This window comes from Podarcis cretensis (genome assembly GCF_951804945.1).
Source record: "Podarcis cretensis genome assembly, chromosome: 9".
In the NCBI taxonomy this organism is placed as follows: Eukaryota; Metazoa; Chordata; class Lepidosauria; order Squamata; family Lacertidae; genus Podarcis; species Podarcis cretensis.
This window is the reverse complement of record NC_137178.1, coordinates 59472020-59488061: the sequence shown is the minus strand read 5'-3', so window position 1 is coordinate 59488061 and position 16042 is coordinate 59472020. Positions and strand designations below refer to the sequence as shown.

Genomic DNA, 16042 nt, shown 5'->3' with positions numbered 1-16042 from the left:
AATAATAATAATAATAATAATTTATTTATACCCCGCCCATCTGGCTGGGTTTCCCCAGCCACTCTGGGCGGCTTCCAACAGAACACTAAAATACAATAACCTATTAAACATTAAAAGCTTCCCTAAACAGGGCTGCCTTCAGATGTCTTCTAAAAGTTTGGTAGTTATTTTTCTCTTTGACATCTGGTGGGAGGGCGTTCCACTGGGCGGGTGCCACTACCAAGAAGACCCTCTGCCTGGTTCCCTGTAACTTGGCTTCTTGTAGCGAGGGAACCGCCAGAAGGCCCTCGGCGCTGGACCTCAGTGTCCGGGCTGAACGACGGGGGTGGAGGCGCTCCTTCAGGTATACTGGACCGAGGCCGTTTAGGGCTTTAAAGGTCAGCACCAACACTGAATTGTGCTCGGAAACGTACTGGGAGCCAATGTAGGTCTTTCAAGACCGGTGTTATGTGGTCTCGGCGGCCGCCCCCAGTCACCAGTCTAGCTGCCGCATTCTGGATTAGTTGTAGTTTCCGAGTCACCTTCAAAGGTAGCCCCACGTAGAGTGCATTGCAGTAGTCCAAGAGAGAGATAACTAGAGCATGCACCACTCTGGCGAGACAGTGTGTGGGCAGGTAGGGTCTCAGCCTGCGTACCAGATGGAGCTGATAAACAGCTGCTCTGGACACTGAATTGACCTATGCCTCCATGGACAGCTGTGAGTCCAGACTGACTCCCAGGCTGCGCACCTGGTTCTTTAGGGGCACAGTTACCCCATTCAGGACCAGGGAGTCCTCCACACCTGCCCGCCTCCTGTTCCCCAAAAACGATAGTGGCATGCAGTGATTTTTTTTTGCAGGGAAACAGGGACAGAGGAGCCAACTTGCTGGGGCAATGGGGGGAGTGATGTCATGACCTCCTGATGCGTGTGCGAAGATCTCGCCTCCCTCCTTAAGCTTGGCAGAAGCTTCCCTTTGGGAAGGAGGTGCCAGGCATTAATGCTTTAATACTCTAATTTACTAGGGACGCAGGTGGCACTGTGGATTAAACCACAGAGCCTAGGACTTGCCGATCAGAAGGTCAGTGGTTCGAATCCCCGCGACGGGGTGAGCTCCGTTGCTCAGTCTCTGCTCCTGCCAACCTAGCAGTTCGAAAGCACGTTAAAGTGCAAGTAGATAAATAGGTACCACTCCGGCAGGAAGGTAAACGGCGTTTCCATGCGCTGCTCTGGTTTGCCAGAAGCGGTTTAGTCATGCTGGCCACATGACCCGGAAGCTGTACGCCGGCTCCCTCGGCCAATAAAGCGAGATGAGCGCCACAACCCCAGAGTCAGTCACGGCTGGACCTAATGGTCAGGGGTCCCTTTACCTTTGCTCTAATTTACTGGGAACATTCACGGGACTAGCCTAGTAACTAGTTCACTGGTGGCACTATTGGTTTGAAGGACACCTGAAATGTACTGTAAAAGAGAGACTGAAAGTGGGTCCACCCCCATTGCAAAGCACGTCCAATCTGATGGCACGGTCCTTACCGTCTCCGCTCTGTCTTTGCTGTGCTCGATGAGCCGTTTTAGGACAAGCTCAGTGCTAGGGCTGTTTTGTTCCCCCTCCACTGAGGAACCGTCCACCACACTGTTGGACTTTGGCGACCGGCTTGGCGAAGGGGCAAATATTAACGTTGTGCATTCTCTCTCTCGTTCCTCTTCCACTCCGTTGACAGCTTCTCCGTTCATGCTGACTTTTCCATCCACCTGCAGGGTACAGTTTCAAAAACCACGTGGGTAACGTAAAATTGAGAGGCCCCAAGGCAAGGTGTATTATTTCTCAGCGGAAAGAAGTGAAAATTCTTTTTGTGGCCTCAGTGTTTTTGGCGCAGTGAAGCAGACTTTTAGGGTGCCGTTCCCGCCAGCGTTACAGCAACAGCACGCAAGCCATTTGAGTTAGTGAAACTCCACGTGTTATTATTCTTTCCCAGACACTTCTGATTCTCTCTTTCCTCCCCTGCTCTCTCCTCTGTTGTCTTCCCCTCTTGTAAAATTTACATTTTAAGCCAGGGGCCAGCAAACTTTTTCAGCAGGGGGCCGGTCCACTGTCCCTCAGACTTTGTGGGGGGGGCAGACTATATTTTGGAAAGGAAAAAAAAAAAAAAACACACAAAAATTCCTATGCCCCACAAATAACCCAGAAATGCATTTTAAATAAAAGCACACATTCTACTCATGTAAAAACACCAGACAGGCCCCACAGATAACCCAGAGATGCATTTTAAATAAAAGGACACATTCATGTAAAACATGCTGATTCCCAGACCGCCCGTGGGCCAGATTTAGAAGGCGATTGGGCTGGATCCGGCCCCCGGGCCTTAGTTTGCCTACCCATGTTTTAAGTGTTCTGGGAAGGGGTCTACTCTTTTGGTTTGTAAGGGCAAACAGGAAGAGTGAAATAAATATAAATACTTAAAGGCTGGAATCTGATTAAATAAATATTTGAGTTTGCATTTAACTAACTTCCACTCAGAGTTAGAAATTAAGGGACCCAGATTAGCCATGTTCCTTAATTTCAGCAGATCTGCTCTGAGTATAACAGACACTGAAGCATCAGAAGTTTTTTAATCTCTGAAGTTTTATCTTTTCTATTTCCTCTTGGAAGCTCTTTTCTATCTCTCCCTCCCCCCCTTATTTCTCTATCTCTTTTTCATCATGTTTTATCTTACTTAATGTTGGACAAAAAATACAGCTGAGATTAAGTTTTGCATTTCTCTTCATGAACTCTAATAAAATTTATTTTAAACATGAAAATCCTCATCAAGTAAACCCACACACATGTGCATATTAACAACCGCTCTGAAGGAAAGCATGTTTCACCGAGGCAACTGGGGCACGACTCACAATTTACCAAAATATTTTCAGTCAATTTATCTGCTTTAATCAAAAGCAGCAAACATAATGATGAAGACCCTTGTCATATTTGAAACGGGATTCTCGAAAGCTTCCCTTTCCTTTTCTCCTGAGCTACCTTTGACTCACCTAACGCAACCTACCTTAAAGGTTCTCAACACCTGCTGTGTGCTTTTGGGTTGCGAGTAAGGCTTGGCAGTCAGCATAGGCACAGCCTTCGAGACAAACGGTTTGCTTGGAGAGGTGCGGCCAGTCGAGACGCTGGCTTCTAACCCGCTGGCGGGAGTGATGGTTGCTTCTACCTTGGCAGTGTACTTGGGGGCGGGGAGCGACTGTTGCCGTAAGTATCTCAGGGGGTTGGGGTCCTTGGGTGGGGACGACGAATTTGGCTCCGCTGAATGGCTTCTCTCCAGAATTTTTGGCATCTCCAAGCGCTCGAGGACAGCTTCGCTAATGGTGAACCTCTCAATGTACTGCTGGAGAATATTATCTGCTTCCTCGCGTGACCTGGCATTCTTGTACGCTTCGTGCAGAGCTCTCTCGCGCCTCTCTCTGTTTGGGTGTAACAGAAGCAAGGTTGCAAAGGGGGACCTATCATTATTGTCATTAATTACCGTATTTTTCATTTTATAAGACGCACCAGACCGTAAGACGCACCTAGTTTTTGGAGGAGGAAAACAAGAAAAAAATATTCTGAACCTCAGAAGCCAGAACAACAAGAGGGATCGCTGCGCAGCGAAAGCAGCGATCCCTCTCGCTGTTCTGGCTTCTGGGATAGCTGCGCAGCCTGCATTTGCTCCATAAGACGCACACACAGTTCCCCTTACTTTTTAGGAGGGAAAAAGTGAGTCTTATAGAGCAAATAATACGGTAAATTTGTATACCGCCCGACACCCGCAGGTCTCGGCACGCCTACAACATAAAATCACGTTATAAAAAACACAATATACAGAGTAAGTTAAACAAGTCAGCATGTGCGCAAAAAAAGAGGATGCCCCACTTGTTTCTGCTTTGCAAGAGAGTCTGGGCAAAGTAGCATCCAGCCTCAGTTCACGTAAACTAACTTAATTGCTGGCGCCATTTTATACCATAAGCAGAATCAAATCAGTTGAGCCTGTACCACTTCCCACTGCAGTAAGAAATTTCCTAGCTTGAATGCAACCCTTCACCATACTCCCTGCATAGAGAAAGCAATCATGGTGGGGAGGCTATCAGGTGGAACATTTTACCCTGACATGCTTGTTTTCTATGTGACACACACACACACACACACCCTATGGATGGGCGATTCAGACATGCAACCCCTTCCTCCCCAGGTGCACTTATGCTTGTGGCCTGAAGTTGCACCGACCAGGAAAAGCTTTACTGTGTGAATCTGTTGATTATGCAAAAGATAATGAACAGATGATCATGAACCATATATTTTACCACACACACCTCCATTGGATGTGTGGCAAAACCCTCCTCATCCGTCGGCAGAATAATACAGCTGGGAGGTTGTTTGTTCCTTGGTGATCATGGCATCCTCATTGGATACAGGGAAGCAACTCTAGAGTAGGAATCACTAATGACAAAGTAGATCCCTGGGGCAACCAGGTGTATGTTAAAGAAGTGTTTGCTCCACCCAGAAGATGGAAGGGGCTACTTCTTACCCAAAAAGGTCCCAAAAGTGGAAGGGACCAAATTCCACCCCCTCTTCTCCGGGAAATTGCAGTAAAACGTAATTATGCATAAGTGCTAGTTTGTGCATGAAGGGATTAGACAATAGAGCTGGATTGCAAGACTCAGCTACGTCACACCCCCTCTTCTCCAACAAGTGAGGAAATGAATCTTTCTCTTCCTGTTCCCTCTCTCTCCACACCATGTAACCTAAGAGGAAGGATGTGTCTAAGCTTAGAGCATGTGTTCAGAACTATATTCTGTATTTTCTACCCAAGAGTATTCTGCCTGTGTTCTCCTTGCTGCTGCTTCGATAAATGCAACACTCTGTCCTTTGGAACGTTTTGTAAGTAAAGTATTTTAAACTTACTTAACAGTGTGGTCTGTTCACTGTAAGAGTGGAGTGCTTTGCAAGTGGACTAAACGGGATAGGCAAACGGTTAAGCAGCCTATATTCCTAACGCTTCACTGTATTGCTTGACTTTGTGAGTTTAAACTCTTCTACTAGGCTCTCTCTTGCTGTAGAGTATGTTTAGCCCCACATTTTGAATCTAGGCATCCAGCTTATTCTTTTATTATTCACCCTACGCACAGAGGTCACAGTAATTCTACACCCCACACAACCTCCACCTTACTTCACTGAGCTCCACAGCTTTAAGTAATTTTCTCCTAGCCAGCTCACTTCTGGCATCAGAACTAGAAAACTACTTTAAAATATTGGAGCTTGGTGAGGTGAGACGGAGGCTAGATTTTGCTCCCTGTTCTTCTTTGCAAAAGAACAGACCCCCATGCTTCGAACATGGCCAGCGCTTATTCGACACCCACAGAGTTGGCCTACACGTATAGTTGCACTCCAAGAGTCCTCAAACTGTGCTTTCATTAAATGAACCTACTTCTCTTCCACAATTTCTCTGTAGGTCTTTATGCTTTTCCTCCGCTCACTGGCCTCCTCAGTGCCAGTCAGTAGTCTCTCCATCTTCTTTCGCTCGGCTTCTTTTTTAAATAAGTCCTGAGAAGCACTTCTCCGGCGACTTTTCCACCTGGCTAAGTCCTGCAAGAGGAAGATGGGCAGAGGACAGAACTGTAATGATTAGGCATGATGTTGAAAATCAACTCTGTGAGGTATAATAAAAAAAAAAATAGTAGTAATAATTATTTATTTATATGCCACCCATCCGACTGGGTTGCCCCAGCCACTCTGGGCAACTGCCAACAAACCAAAGCACAGTAAGACATCAAACATTAAAAACTTCCCTGTACAAGGCTGCCTTCAGGTAGGTAGGTTCGGTTACTTGTCTTCCGCCAGTAGGCCGAGACTCACAAATGGGTAGCACCCCAACCGAAGGTCTGTTATAGCACAGTCATTTCCTCAGTGTTTCCCAAGCTTGCGACTCCGACTACAATTTTTGGACTACAATTCTCATCATCCTTGAAGCCTGGTCCTGCTAGCTAGGGAGAATGGGAGTTGTAGTCCAAAAATAGCTGAAGACCCAAGTTAGGGAAACCCTAGTTTAGACTAAATATACATATGAGAAAGCCGGAAAGCAGATGATCTGAGGCAAAAGAAAGGATGAGCTTCCTGCAGCTGCATTTGTATAACACAGTGAAGTATTCAAAGTGGTTCACATAATCTTTACAACAAACCTGTAAGCTAAGTCAATAGCATCATCTCCTCTAAACTGCAACTGAAAGTGTGGCTTACGGAAGGCCAACAAGTGAATTTGTAACAAAGGTGAGATCCAAAGCAACGATCCCAATTTCTCACAGGTTTCCTTCTCCCTGCAAAAGAGTCTTCTGTTCTCATACTCACATCTTGCCACCGGTCCTCTTCCTCTTTGAGCTGGTGGTGGATCGTCTGCAGCTTCTCGTGGCGAGCTTGGCTATGAGGTTGCATCACGGCAGCCTCGTCTGCGCACCTCATGTCAAACATGCTCACGCTCCTGGAAAGGATGAGGAAGGAGGCTATTTGTCGTGGATAGACTTGGTGCGTTTCTGCCACAGGAGGGCGCTGGAGCAAACTTAAATGCATCGCGTTCTGCAGAAAGCTCTGAAGTGGCAAAGCTGGAGGTATTTTTGCATGTGCATCCACTTCATCGGAAGCCATGTGCTTTTTTACTTTAGTATAAACAAGGCTATACTAACGTGCATGCAAATTGCCTGATTGTGGTGCGTTCCAGTAACACCGCTGCAAAAGGAAGAGCTGGAGGTCTGCGCAAGGCTGCCCTTTTGCTTGGCATCTAATGTGAATTGAGCACAGCCCTATCCTTGCATAATTTCTCAACTGTCCCTTGTTTCGTTAGGAAATACAACAATAATCATTCTTTGGGCGTTAATAGCACCGACTGGAAAGGTTTTGGAGTGAATCAGCACCAGTGGTTTTTTAAAACTGCATTCAGGCAAACACTAGGGAGCTCAGCAGGGTTCCCCAGTGAGAATTTCAGTAATGATGGAAAAATTCCCCTCGCCCACCTCTGCTGATCTTGTTTTGCAATGCACAGAGGGGAAGGCTGAATGTGGTTTAGGCTGCACTCTCAGTTCATGGGGTGTTATACAGTGGCTGTGTTCAGATGTCACGATGCAAGCCTGCTCTCCGTTCCTGTCTTCTCCCCTGATGCAGCCGCAAGCAGTTCAGAAGCTTCCACTTCTGTTTTTGCTTAACCACAGTGTGTCGTCCAAACTGCGGTTAACACCAACCATGGTTTCTTTGCGGGGGGGAAGCCAACTTGAAACCATGGCGGTGTAAACAGAGCATTAACATCAGCCACAGTTTGCACAACATGGTGTGTTGTGGTTTAGCGAAACCTTCTGTACTTTTCCTGGCACTTGCATCTAAAGAACAGATGAGAAAGGAGCGAGCAGTGAACCCAAGGCTTACCTCGCCTTGTACACAAACATAAAGGTTAGTAGTGTGATCACTGAACACAACTGGTGGGGACTTGATAGGCCATATCTGTGCCCCAAATGAACTGAGTGTGTGCCTTCAGATAGGTCCCAGAATCCACTGCAACACACAAGGGCTGCCTGGAAGACATGAAAGTGTTCCCTTCACACTAGAAAGTCTGAAAACTGCTTATCTAAACTTTAGTTATGAAAGGACCATGAGTTACTCGGAGCAAAGATTTCTGGTTTCCTGAAACAATTGAAGTGATACATTAGAGACAGTTGAGATGTACATACTGCAGGTTAAATGCCAACAGGCGAGTTAAGTAGTAAGAGCCATCCCTACTGAGCGCACATGCAGAGTGAATGGTCACAGAATTCCATTGTTATTCTGGTTTTAAAAACAACAGCAACCCACCAAAGTACCACTTATTAATACACCATTACACAAGGAGCAGCAATCACACCCCATCACAGTCTCCTTTGCAAAATGAAGTTAGAGGCTGGTTGTTAAAAAACGTTGGGTGAGATAAAATGCCACATGAGACAAGGACAGTATACAGAGCTGGTTAATTTTCAGCTATTTACAGAATATGCACCATATTTCTGGTTGCCTTTGGATGGAAGTGCAGTTGACTGTATAAATTAAAATAAGCAAATCAGCCTCCTTTGTGTTTCTGTATGAACACGCCCATACATGAAGAGATTAGGAATCTCCGACAATGAATTCTTAACTACCATGCCACAATGGTGTAATATCAACGAAGGAGTCAAGTGTAGATGTCTTCTGCCATCTACCTATTTCTGTTATCATCCTTCATACAGCAGGCCTGTATAGCCCATTTTCTATTTGAAAGTATGTGAATTGTATGGAACTATCTAATGATACCTCAGAATGCTACAGAGCCAAATTCCTCCTCCTAGAATTGGCTTTTAATGCACATTTGCAACAAAAATCTAAGGTCGAGGGCAGGTTGCTTTTTTGTTTTGTTTTGTTATTAAAAACGGATTCCCCAGTACATTAAAATAATCATCTCTTGTGGGAATACAGTCAAGATCTTTATTCTTGCTTTCCATTTCTTTGCTCCTAAGTACTCGCCCTTTAAAATGATCTAATATTACAGGAAAACAATGAAACACCTATTTTTTGTTTTTTTAACTTTTTTTTAAAAGGGGTTTGATATTATCCCTGAGACTTCATAAATTATACGCAAGCAGTCATGTTATTAAAGCGTAGCAGGATTTTCTTTTAACGAACTAAGGTCTACATTAATTTCCTTCTGGGATAAATCTTTAAGTGACAGGATGGAAAACCAGTGAACTTTATTATATGGCATGGTAAGTTATGTTTAGGGGGGCCGGAAAGTTGGATGCCAAAGGGTAACTGAAAGTCAGAGTCAGGCCAGAGTTGTGGACATCCATAGAAAAATCCAGAGTTAGTTGTCCCTAGACTAGGCATTCTAAGGTCATAGTCGGTGACATGAAGCTGGAGCCAGAATAAGTGTTTGAGGATGAAAGCAGCAGGAAGTACGCTTCTGTTCACCTGAAGTGGTACCTCGGGTTACAAACACTTCGGGTTACAGACTCTGCTAACCCAGAAGTAGTACCTCAAGTTAAGAACTCTGCCCCAGGATGAGAACAGAAATTGCGCGGTGGCGGTGCGGCAGGTCCCATTAGCTAAAGTGGTACCTCAGGTTAAGAACGGTTTCAGGTTAAGAACGGACCTCCGGAATGAATTAGGTTTGTAACCAGAGATACCACTGTACTAGGCCATGGCCATTTAGGGCTTTAAAAGTCAGCACCAACATTTTGAATTGTGCTTGGAATCATACTGGGAGCCAATGTAGGTCTTTCAGGACCGGTGTTATATGGCCTCGGCGGCCACTCCCAGGCCCCAGCCTAGCTGTCGCATTCTGGATTAGTTGCAGTTTCTGGGTCACCTTCAAAGGTAGCCCCACGTAGAGCGCATTGCAGCACTCCAAGCGGGAGATAACTACAGCATGCACCACTCTGGTGAGATATTCTGCGGACAGGTAGGGTCTCAGGTGGCGTACCAGAGGGAAGCTGCCCAAAGTGGCTGGGACAACCTAGTCAGATGGACAGGGAATAATAATAATAATTAATAATAATAATAATAATAATAATAATAATAATAGAATAGGACACCCCTATTTTCATCAGATAAATGTTGGCAGGTATGGTATTGATCAATCCATGCAGGCTTAATATTGCTTGCCAAACACAGGGGTTGATGAGTCAAGTCTCTTATCTCTGCTGTAAAGGGCTCTAAGGTCGGAGCACCCATTGTCCTAAGTAGCTCACTAGGGCTAAGTACCAGACACATGTTATGAGGTTCCTCGTTTAAGCCTGGAATCCTTGACAATGAGAACATGTTTTAAGACGGGGCCTGAATATTAGGGTGCAAAAACAAACTAAATGCCACAGGGAAGACTGATTTCTTTCTTTAAAAGCAACCACTACTAAATATAAACAACAAACTCAAAACAGACCCATTGGGCTCCAAGTCTGAACTGGGCAGGGAAAGGCTATTTACAGTAATCTTTTCCTTCCATCTCAAAATCGCTCACTTCCTCAAGTTGATTTTCTCTCTGGTTTAGGGACACACAATATGTGGACATCACCCCTTTTCTCTCATAAGTGGGGGGAAAGCAGATCGGGAAATGAGGTTCTGTGTAGGCCAAGTGGCAGGAAGGGAAACAGTTGAGCCCCTTCTGCCGCAGTACAGAAGGCTGATTTTCAATTTTATTTTATTTTTCACGTTGGGGAAAGAAATGCAAAACTTACGCCAGAGATCCTACAAGGTAAGTTAACTGTGCTTTGGCTTTTGAATCTCAGCCTGATGTAATAAACTCATTCCCTCAACTTACTACTTAGTAATCTACTCCTAGACCTAAAGGTAAAGGGACTCCTGACCATTAGGTCCAGTTGTGACCGATTCTGGGGTTGCGACGCTAATCTCACTTTATTGGCCAAGGGTCATGTGGCCAGCATGACTAAGCCGCTTCTGGCAAACCAGAGCAGCGCACGGAAACACCGTTTACCTTCCCGCCAGAGCGGTACCTATTTATCTACTTGCACTTTGATGTGCTTTCGAACTGCTAGGTGGGCAGCAGCAATGGGAGCTCACCCTGTCGCGGGGATTCGAACCGCCGACCTTCTGATCAGCAAGTCCTAGGCTCTGTGGTTTAACCCATAGCACCACCTGCGTCCCTACTCCTAGACCTAGCCTATGCTTATTCCCTTATTAATTCCAGTTCCTTTAGTCATCGCAGACGAGTGGGCCCTACAGACCCCACAGATTTTCTTTTTTTAAAAAAGGATCAAGCCACAGATTAGCAGAAGTCATATCTTGCAGCAACATCCACATGCTTTATAGCTTTCTGAAAAGGCATGACTTCAGAGCACATACCATCACATCACAGTGTATATGTTAAAGCACGCATATTTTGAACAGCTCTGCATCGGAACAATGACGAGTAAGAATGGTGCATCAGCTGCATTTAAAATTAGTAATAAATACGGAAAGCATGCAGTTTAAGTTGTTAAAGCAACCCACTGAGCACACAACAACTTACTCTGCGTCATCAGACACAGGAGTTCTGGAGCCAAATCTATAAAACCAAATATAAAATTAGAGAGGTTTTGTGGGGGGTGGAGATATAAATTGCATTGAGAGGAAAGGAGGGGCGGGTAGAAGAGGAAAACCACATCAAGCAAGGAGATGTTTATTTGAAGCCAGTCTTCTCCATCAGTCCAGAGTGTGGAACGAACATTGCATATTCAAAGCATCGCATGTGAGATCACGCTTTAATCCTTCACACAACAACTAAAAAAACCCAAACCAAACAATTTTTTAAAAAAATGCTTTTTAAAATTTGGAACACCCTGTTAGGAAGCCACACTGTGAAACCAAGGCTGGGAAGTGATTCCTCATAAAAGCAGATATAAGAAGTATATTTCGTTTTATGAGATGAGCCACACATGCAAGTTACATGTTGCACCATGCATAATCAATATCTGTTAAAAAGACATTTCAATATGCATAGTATGTGGGACCTGAGATGCATTCCGCAAGGGGGGGACCCAGATAATGCCATTGGATCCTGCAAGTGAATACGTTTCTACGTCCATTCTGAAAGTTTATGCAACTCATTAGCAATGATTGAGATTCATTCGGCACAGTCATATTTACATCCAGAAAAATCATAGCCATATACATGGATTGGAAGCTCTCCAAAGAATCTACCGTTCTCCCAAACCAGCACCTTCCCCTTCATTCCTATAGAAGAAGAAGAAGAAGAGTTTGGATTTGATATCCCGCCTTTCACTCCCTTTAAGGAGTCTCAAAGCGGCTAACAATCTCCTTTTCCCTTCCTCCCCCACAACAAACACTCTGTGAGGTGAGTGGGGCTGAGAGACTTCAAAGAAGTGTGACTAGCCCAAGGTCACCCAGCAGCTGCATGTGGAGGAGCAGAGACGCAAACCCGGTTCACCAGATTACGAGTCTCGCTCTTGACCACTACACCACACTGGCACTAGCCCATTTTGTAGAGATTTCTTAGAATTTCTGAGAAAGAAACCAAAAAATGCACCACTGGAAAGCACTTTATTAGTTTCAAAAAGGCACACTTCCCAAGTACATTATGGTTAATCCGCAATTAAAATATTCAACGCAGGAGCAAAACAGGCTTGTTTCCAGCAGGCGCACACCAACACACTACAGACGGCTTTAGGGTGCAATTTCTTGACCACAAGGTAGCTCACGTTTGTGCATGTCCGTCCTTCAGAGACGTAACTCCTTGGCTGTTTCTTTCAGTAAGCTGCATCTTCGAAGAATCTCCTGGCTGGAGAGGCTTGGAGTCCAGCAAGTCCTTATGAGGAGAAGAGGCGCCATCTTGCCTTACACCAGGGACTCTGTCTTTCCCATCTTCCAGTTTGTGCTCAGGTTGCGCCAAAAGCTTTTGAGGGCTTTCTGCACAAAGCTTTGGATGCTTTTCAGGGACTGTCGAGTCCGTCATGGTAATGCTAAAAACGTTAATTTCTGATTTAGCTTGTAGCGAGACACACTGTATGTACCCAACATGCATTCTGACATAGAAACTAACAGATGAGATTATGACACAAACCATGCATGGCTATAGCAAAGGCAAATACGATTTTCAGCGACAGTAGTTCTGTGCCTATCTATCCTGGCAGGGGGGCGGGGAACAGCATGTCTGGTTTCACCCAAAGGCAGCAATGAACTGGGTTTTTTTTGCAGCAGAGCTACCCAACACCATCAACTGCACTCTGACTTCACTGAAACCAATAAACCTTTCTGAAACTCTCAGCACCTATGTGGCACAATATCATGTCCCCTTCACGTGCCACCCCAAGGAGGACTCTGATTCGGATGACTCACAGGTCACCTCACTTATGAGGTGCACTCTCAGCACCCCATTTCACACTGCCTCAGCCTGAGGAGCTGGGTCTCCCATCTTCCTCAGACTATGGGGGTGCCTCCCCCTGTAGCTTCTCCCACACCACAGACATGCAGGAACTTTGGGCCCTTCAGAACACCACAGGAAGAACAGCCAATGCAGTTCTGTGGTCCCTAAAGAAGGAAGCAAGAGGGACCAGGGGTTTTGAACCCTGAGTTTGGGTTCAAAATTTCGCTCGGCCGTAAAGGACACTGGGTGACCCTGTGCCAGTCACTGGGCTAAAGCTCAGGAAATCTCAGCCTGCACAGCATGTCTGAACAAGAAGCTCTTCGTTTAACATGGGGGGTTGTTGTAATGTCAAAATGGGGAATGCTACACGCTGCTTATTTGTCAACAGGCAACAGCCTAAGCTACCCGACACACTTGTATTTCAGAGTCTATAAAGAGGGCTCACTCAGAAATCATTTTCCTCACACCTTGCCCCCCCCTCCCATTATCTGGAAGTTTTGACCAAATTTACTTGGCATGAGTGTAGTGCCAATACCTGGCCCCCTCAAAAACATCTCAAAAATGTTTTTATCCCCTGCAAAAGAGGTTTCCATTTCCTTTTCCCATTCTCAGGGCACTTGATAACTTCTTTAGAATTTTGCTGGATGAGGTGGTCATGGATGCTTGGTGTGTGTGTGTGTGTGTGTGTGTGTGTGTGTGTGTTCCATTAAACATTCTCCAGTTTTCTGCAGCCTCCCTGGCTGCCTACACTTCTGAATCTAAAAAGGCGCTATGAGAGGAGATATACCTCATGTCACCTCTCTCTGAGCTTTAATTGAACTCAGAAAAGTTGGCACATGAGTGCCTGAGTTTGGTCCCCTCACTGTTTCTTTATTCATGCATGTGTTTTATTTAAAGAAATTTACAGCTGAACGTTTAAATGAGTCAACTTTCCTGGCATGCATATATATGGTATGTGGCATGCATATATATGGTATGACAAGGTTAAAGTTCACAAAGGATTCAAAAACCATATTGTTAGGAAAGCATTATACAATGTTTGGATTCGATACAAGGATTTGTTGGAAAACAAAACTCCTAGGTGGCTATCACCAATGGAGGCTAAGGGGGTGAAGAAGCTTAATATGGAAGCTAAATGGCCAAAATATTGGGAAATTTTAGAGCAAGAGAGTGGAAAAATTAAATTACAGAGTTTTGAGAAAATAAAGTCCAAGGTACGAGATTGGCTTCATTATTATCAAATATTGGAGGTGTTTAATCAAGACAGGAAAATTGGCTTCCAAGTGGAGAAATCAAAATTAGAAACAGAATTGTTAGAACCCAACACTAAGAACTTATCAAGAATGTATAACCTGTTGTTGAAGTGGAATACATTAGATGAGACAGTTAAATCAGCTATGATTAAGTGGGCACAAGACATTGGTCATGATATTATGTTTGCTGACTGGGAACAGTTATGGACCACCGGAATAAAATTTACGGCATGTAATGCCTTAAGAGAAAATATTATGAAAATGATTTATAGGTGGTACATGACCCCAGTCAAGCTTGCGAAAATTTATCATTTGCCCAATAACAAATGCTGGAAATGTAATGAGGCTGAAGGTACCTTCTTTCACCTTTGGTGGACTTGCCCAAAGATTAAGGCCTTTTGGGAAATGATTTATAATGAAATTAAGAAGGTACTTAAATGTACTTTTCATAAGAAACCAGAGGCATTTCTTTTGGGCATGGTCGGCCAACTGGTGTCAAGGAAGGATAGGACTTTTTTTTATGTACTCCACCACAGCAGCAAGGATTCTTTTAGCAAAGTATTGGAAGACACAAGAATTACCCACATTGGAAGAATGGCAAACGAAAGTGATTGACTTTATGAGACTGGCGGAAATGACTGGCAGAATCCGTGACCAAGAGAAAGAGATGGTGGAAGAAGATTGGAAGAAATTTAAAGTATATCTTAAGAACTGTTGTAAAATTGATGAGTGCTAAAATGTCAAAGGAAAGGAAAAGATAGAATTATAGCTGTATTTGGTTGATGAATTAGGAGAAAAAATTGAAAAAGAAAATAAGTTATTATTTAATTGGAACGAAGGGTTGTTGAAAAAATTTAAAATAAGGATGCAGAGAGGGGGAGGTAAGGGGAAGTCCGAGAAAGAAGGTTTATGAAAAGAGGATCTGAAATTATACTTGTTTATATGTTTTTGTATGTTTATGTGTGTATGTTATTTTGTTTTAAATCTATGTTGGAAAATTAATAAAAATTATATATATATATATATATATATATATATATATATATAAAAATGAGTCAACTTTCCATACTGCAGTAGTCCCTGTCCTCCTTAAATGACCACGCCCAGAATTTGGTGCTGGGGAACCAATGGCTTGCAGGGTCCCCCATGCTATTTAACATCTACATGAAACCACTGAGGGGGTTTGGGCTGTTGTTTCAACTCCCATCATCCTTAGCCATCATTGGGGATGATGGGAGTTGTAGTCCAATGACATTTAGAAGGCCTCATCTCTGTATACCTATTCAAGTCATTCACAGTCTAAAGGAAAAGAGCCGACTTTGGTTAACCTTCCCTGCCTAATGTCACTTAGAAATTCTTACTAGGCAGCCAAGTGAATGACTACTGACAAACTCAGTGCATCGAAAGGAGACATATAGCTGCAGAACTTAAAAAGCAGGCCCTTTCCCCATGTGAAAATTAGAGACTGATTTTTTTAAAAAAGACTACAGAATAGTTTTCTGACCTCTTGACTTTCTGTTCAGTCTTTACAAGATCCTTAGTTGATTCCCCACCATTCTGCTGTTTCGAGAAAGGAACTGGGAGGAACTGACTAACACTTGGTCCAGTCTGCTTCGAAAAATCTCTGGTTCTTCTCACCATCATGTCATCTTTCCCCGGATTCCTGAATCCCGCTTTGCCTCCTGCTGCATTAGTTCTGTGCTCATCTTGGTCTTTAGACTTCTCAAAGCCATCTTCGCATGTGGCAACAGAGCTTAGGGATACAGGGGAAGGTGTTCCCAAACAATGTCGTGTCGCACAAGTCAACGGGGAACTTCTGCTAAGGCAATCGTGGGCACTGTTATTCAGGAGACAACAGATGACCGAGGAGGAAAGCTTGCCTGCGCAATAATTGCACATAACACTCTGCTGGGAAATAGCCTTTG

The 16042-nt window shown here is 44.3% G+C and overlaps 1 protein-coding gene across 10 annotated transcripts in view; it reads right to left on the bottom strand.

The window, feature by feature from the left end:
• The window catches only part of LIMCH1 (LIM and calponin homology domains 1), a 217692-nt gene that overhangs the window by 30088 nt on the left and 171562 nt on the right, over positions 1-16042 (bottom strand). For 6 of the 10 annotated variants that reach the window (XM_079989583.1, XM_079989578.1, XM_079989580.1 and 3 more), the window contains 7 exons: positions 15622-15954; positions 12200-12460; positions 11011-11046; positions 6345-6474; positions 5428-5585; positions 3019-3427; positions 1511-1729 (listed from right to left, as the gene is read on the bottom strand). In XM_079989583.1, the coding sequence (XP_079845709.1) occupies positions 1511-1729; positions 3019-3427; positions 5428-5585; positions 6345-6474; positions 11011-11046; positions 12200-12460; positions 15622-15954 (1546 nt within the window). The remainder of the gene's footprint in view (positions 1-1510; positions 1730-3018; positions 3428-5427; positions 5586-6344; positions 6475-11010; positions 11047-12199; positions 12461-15621; positions 15955-16042) is intronic. The other 4 variants (XM_079989581.1, XM_079989582.1, XM_079989585.1 and 1 more) reach the window with 4 other exon arrangements.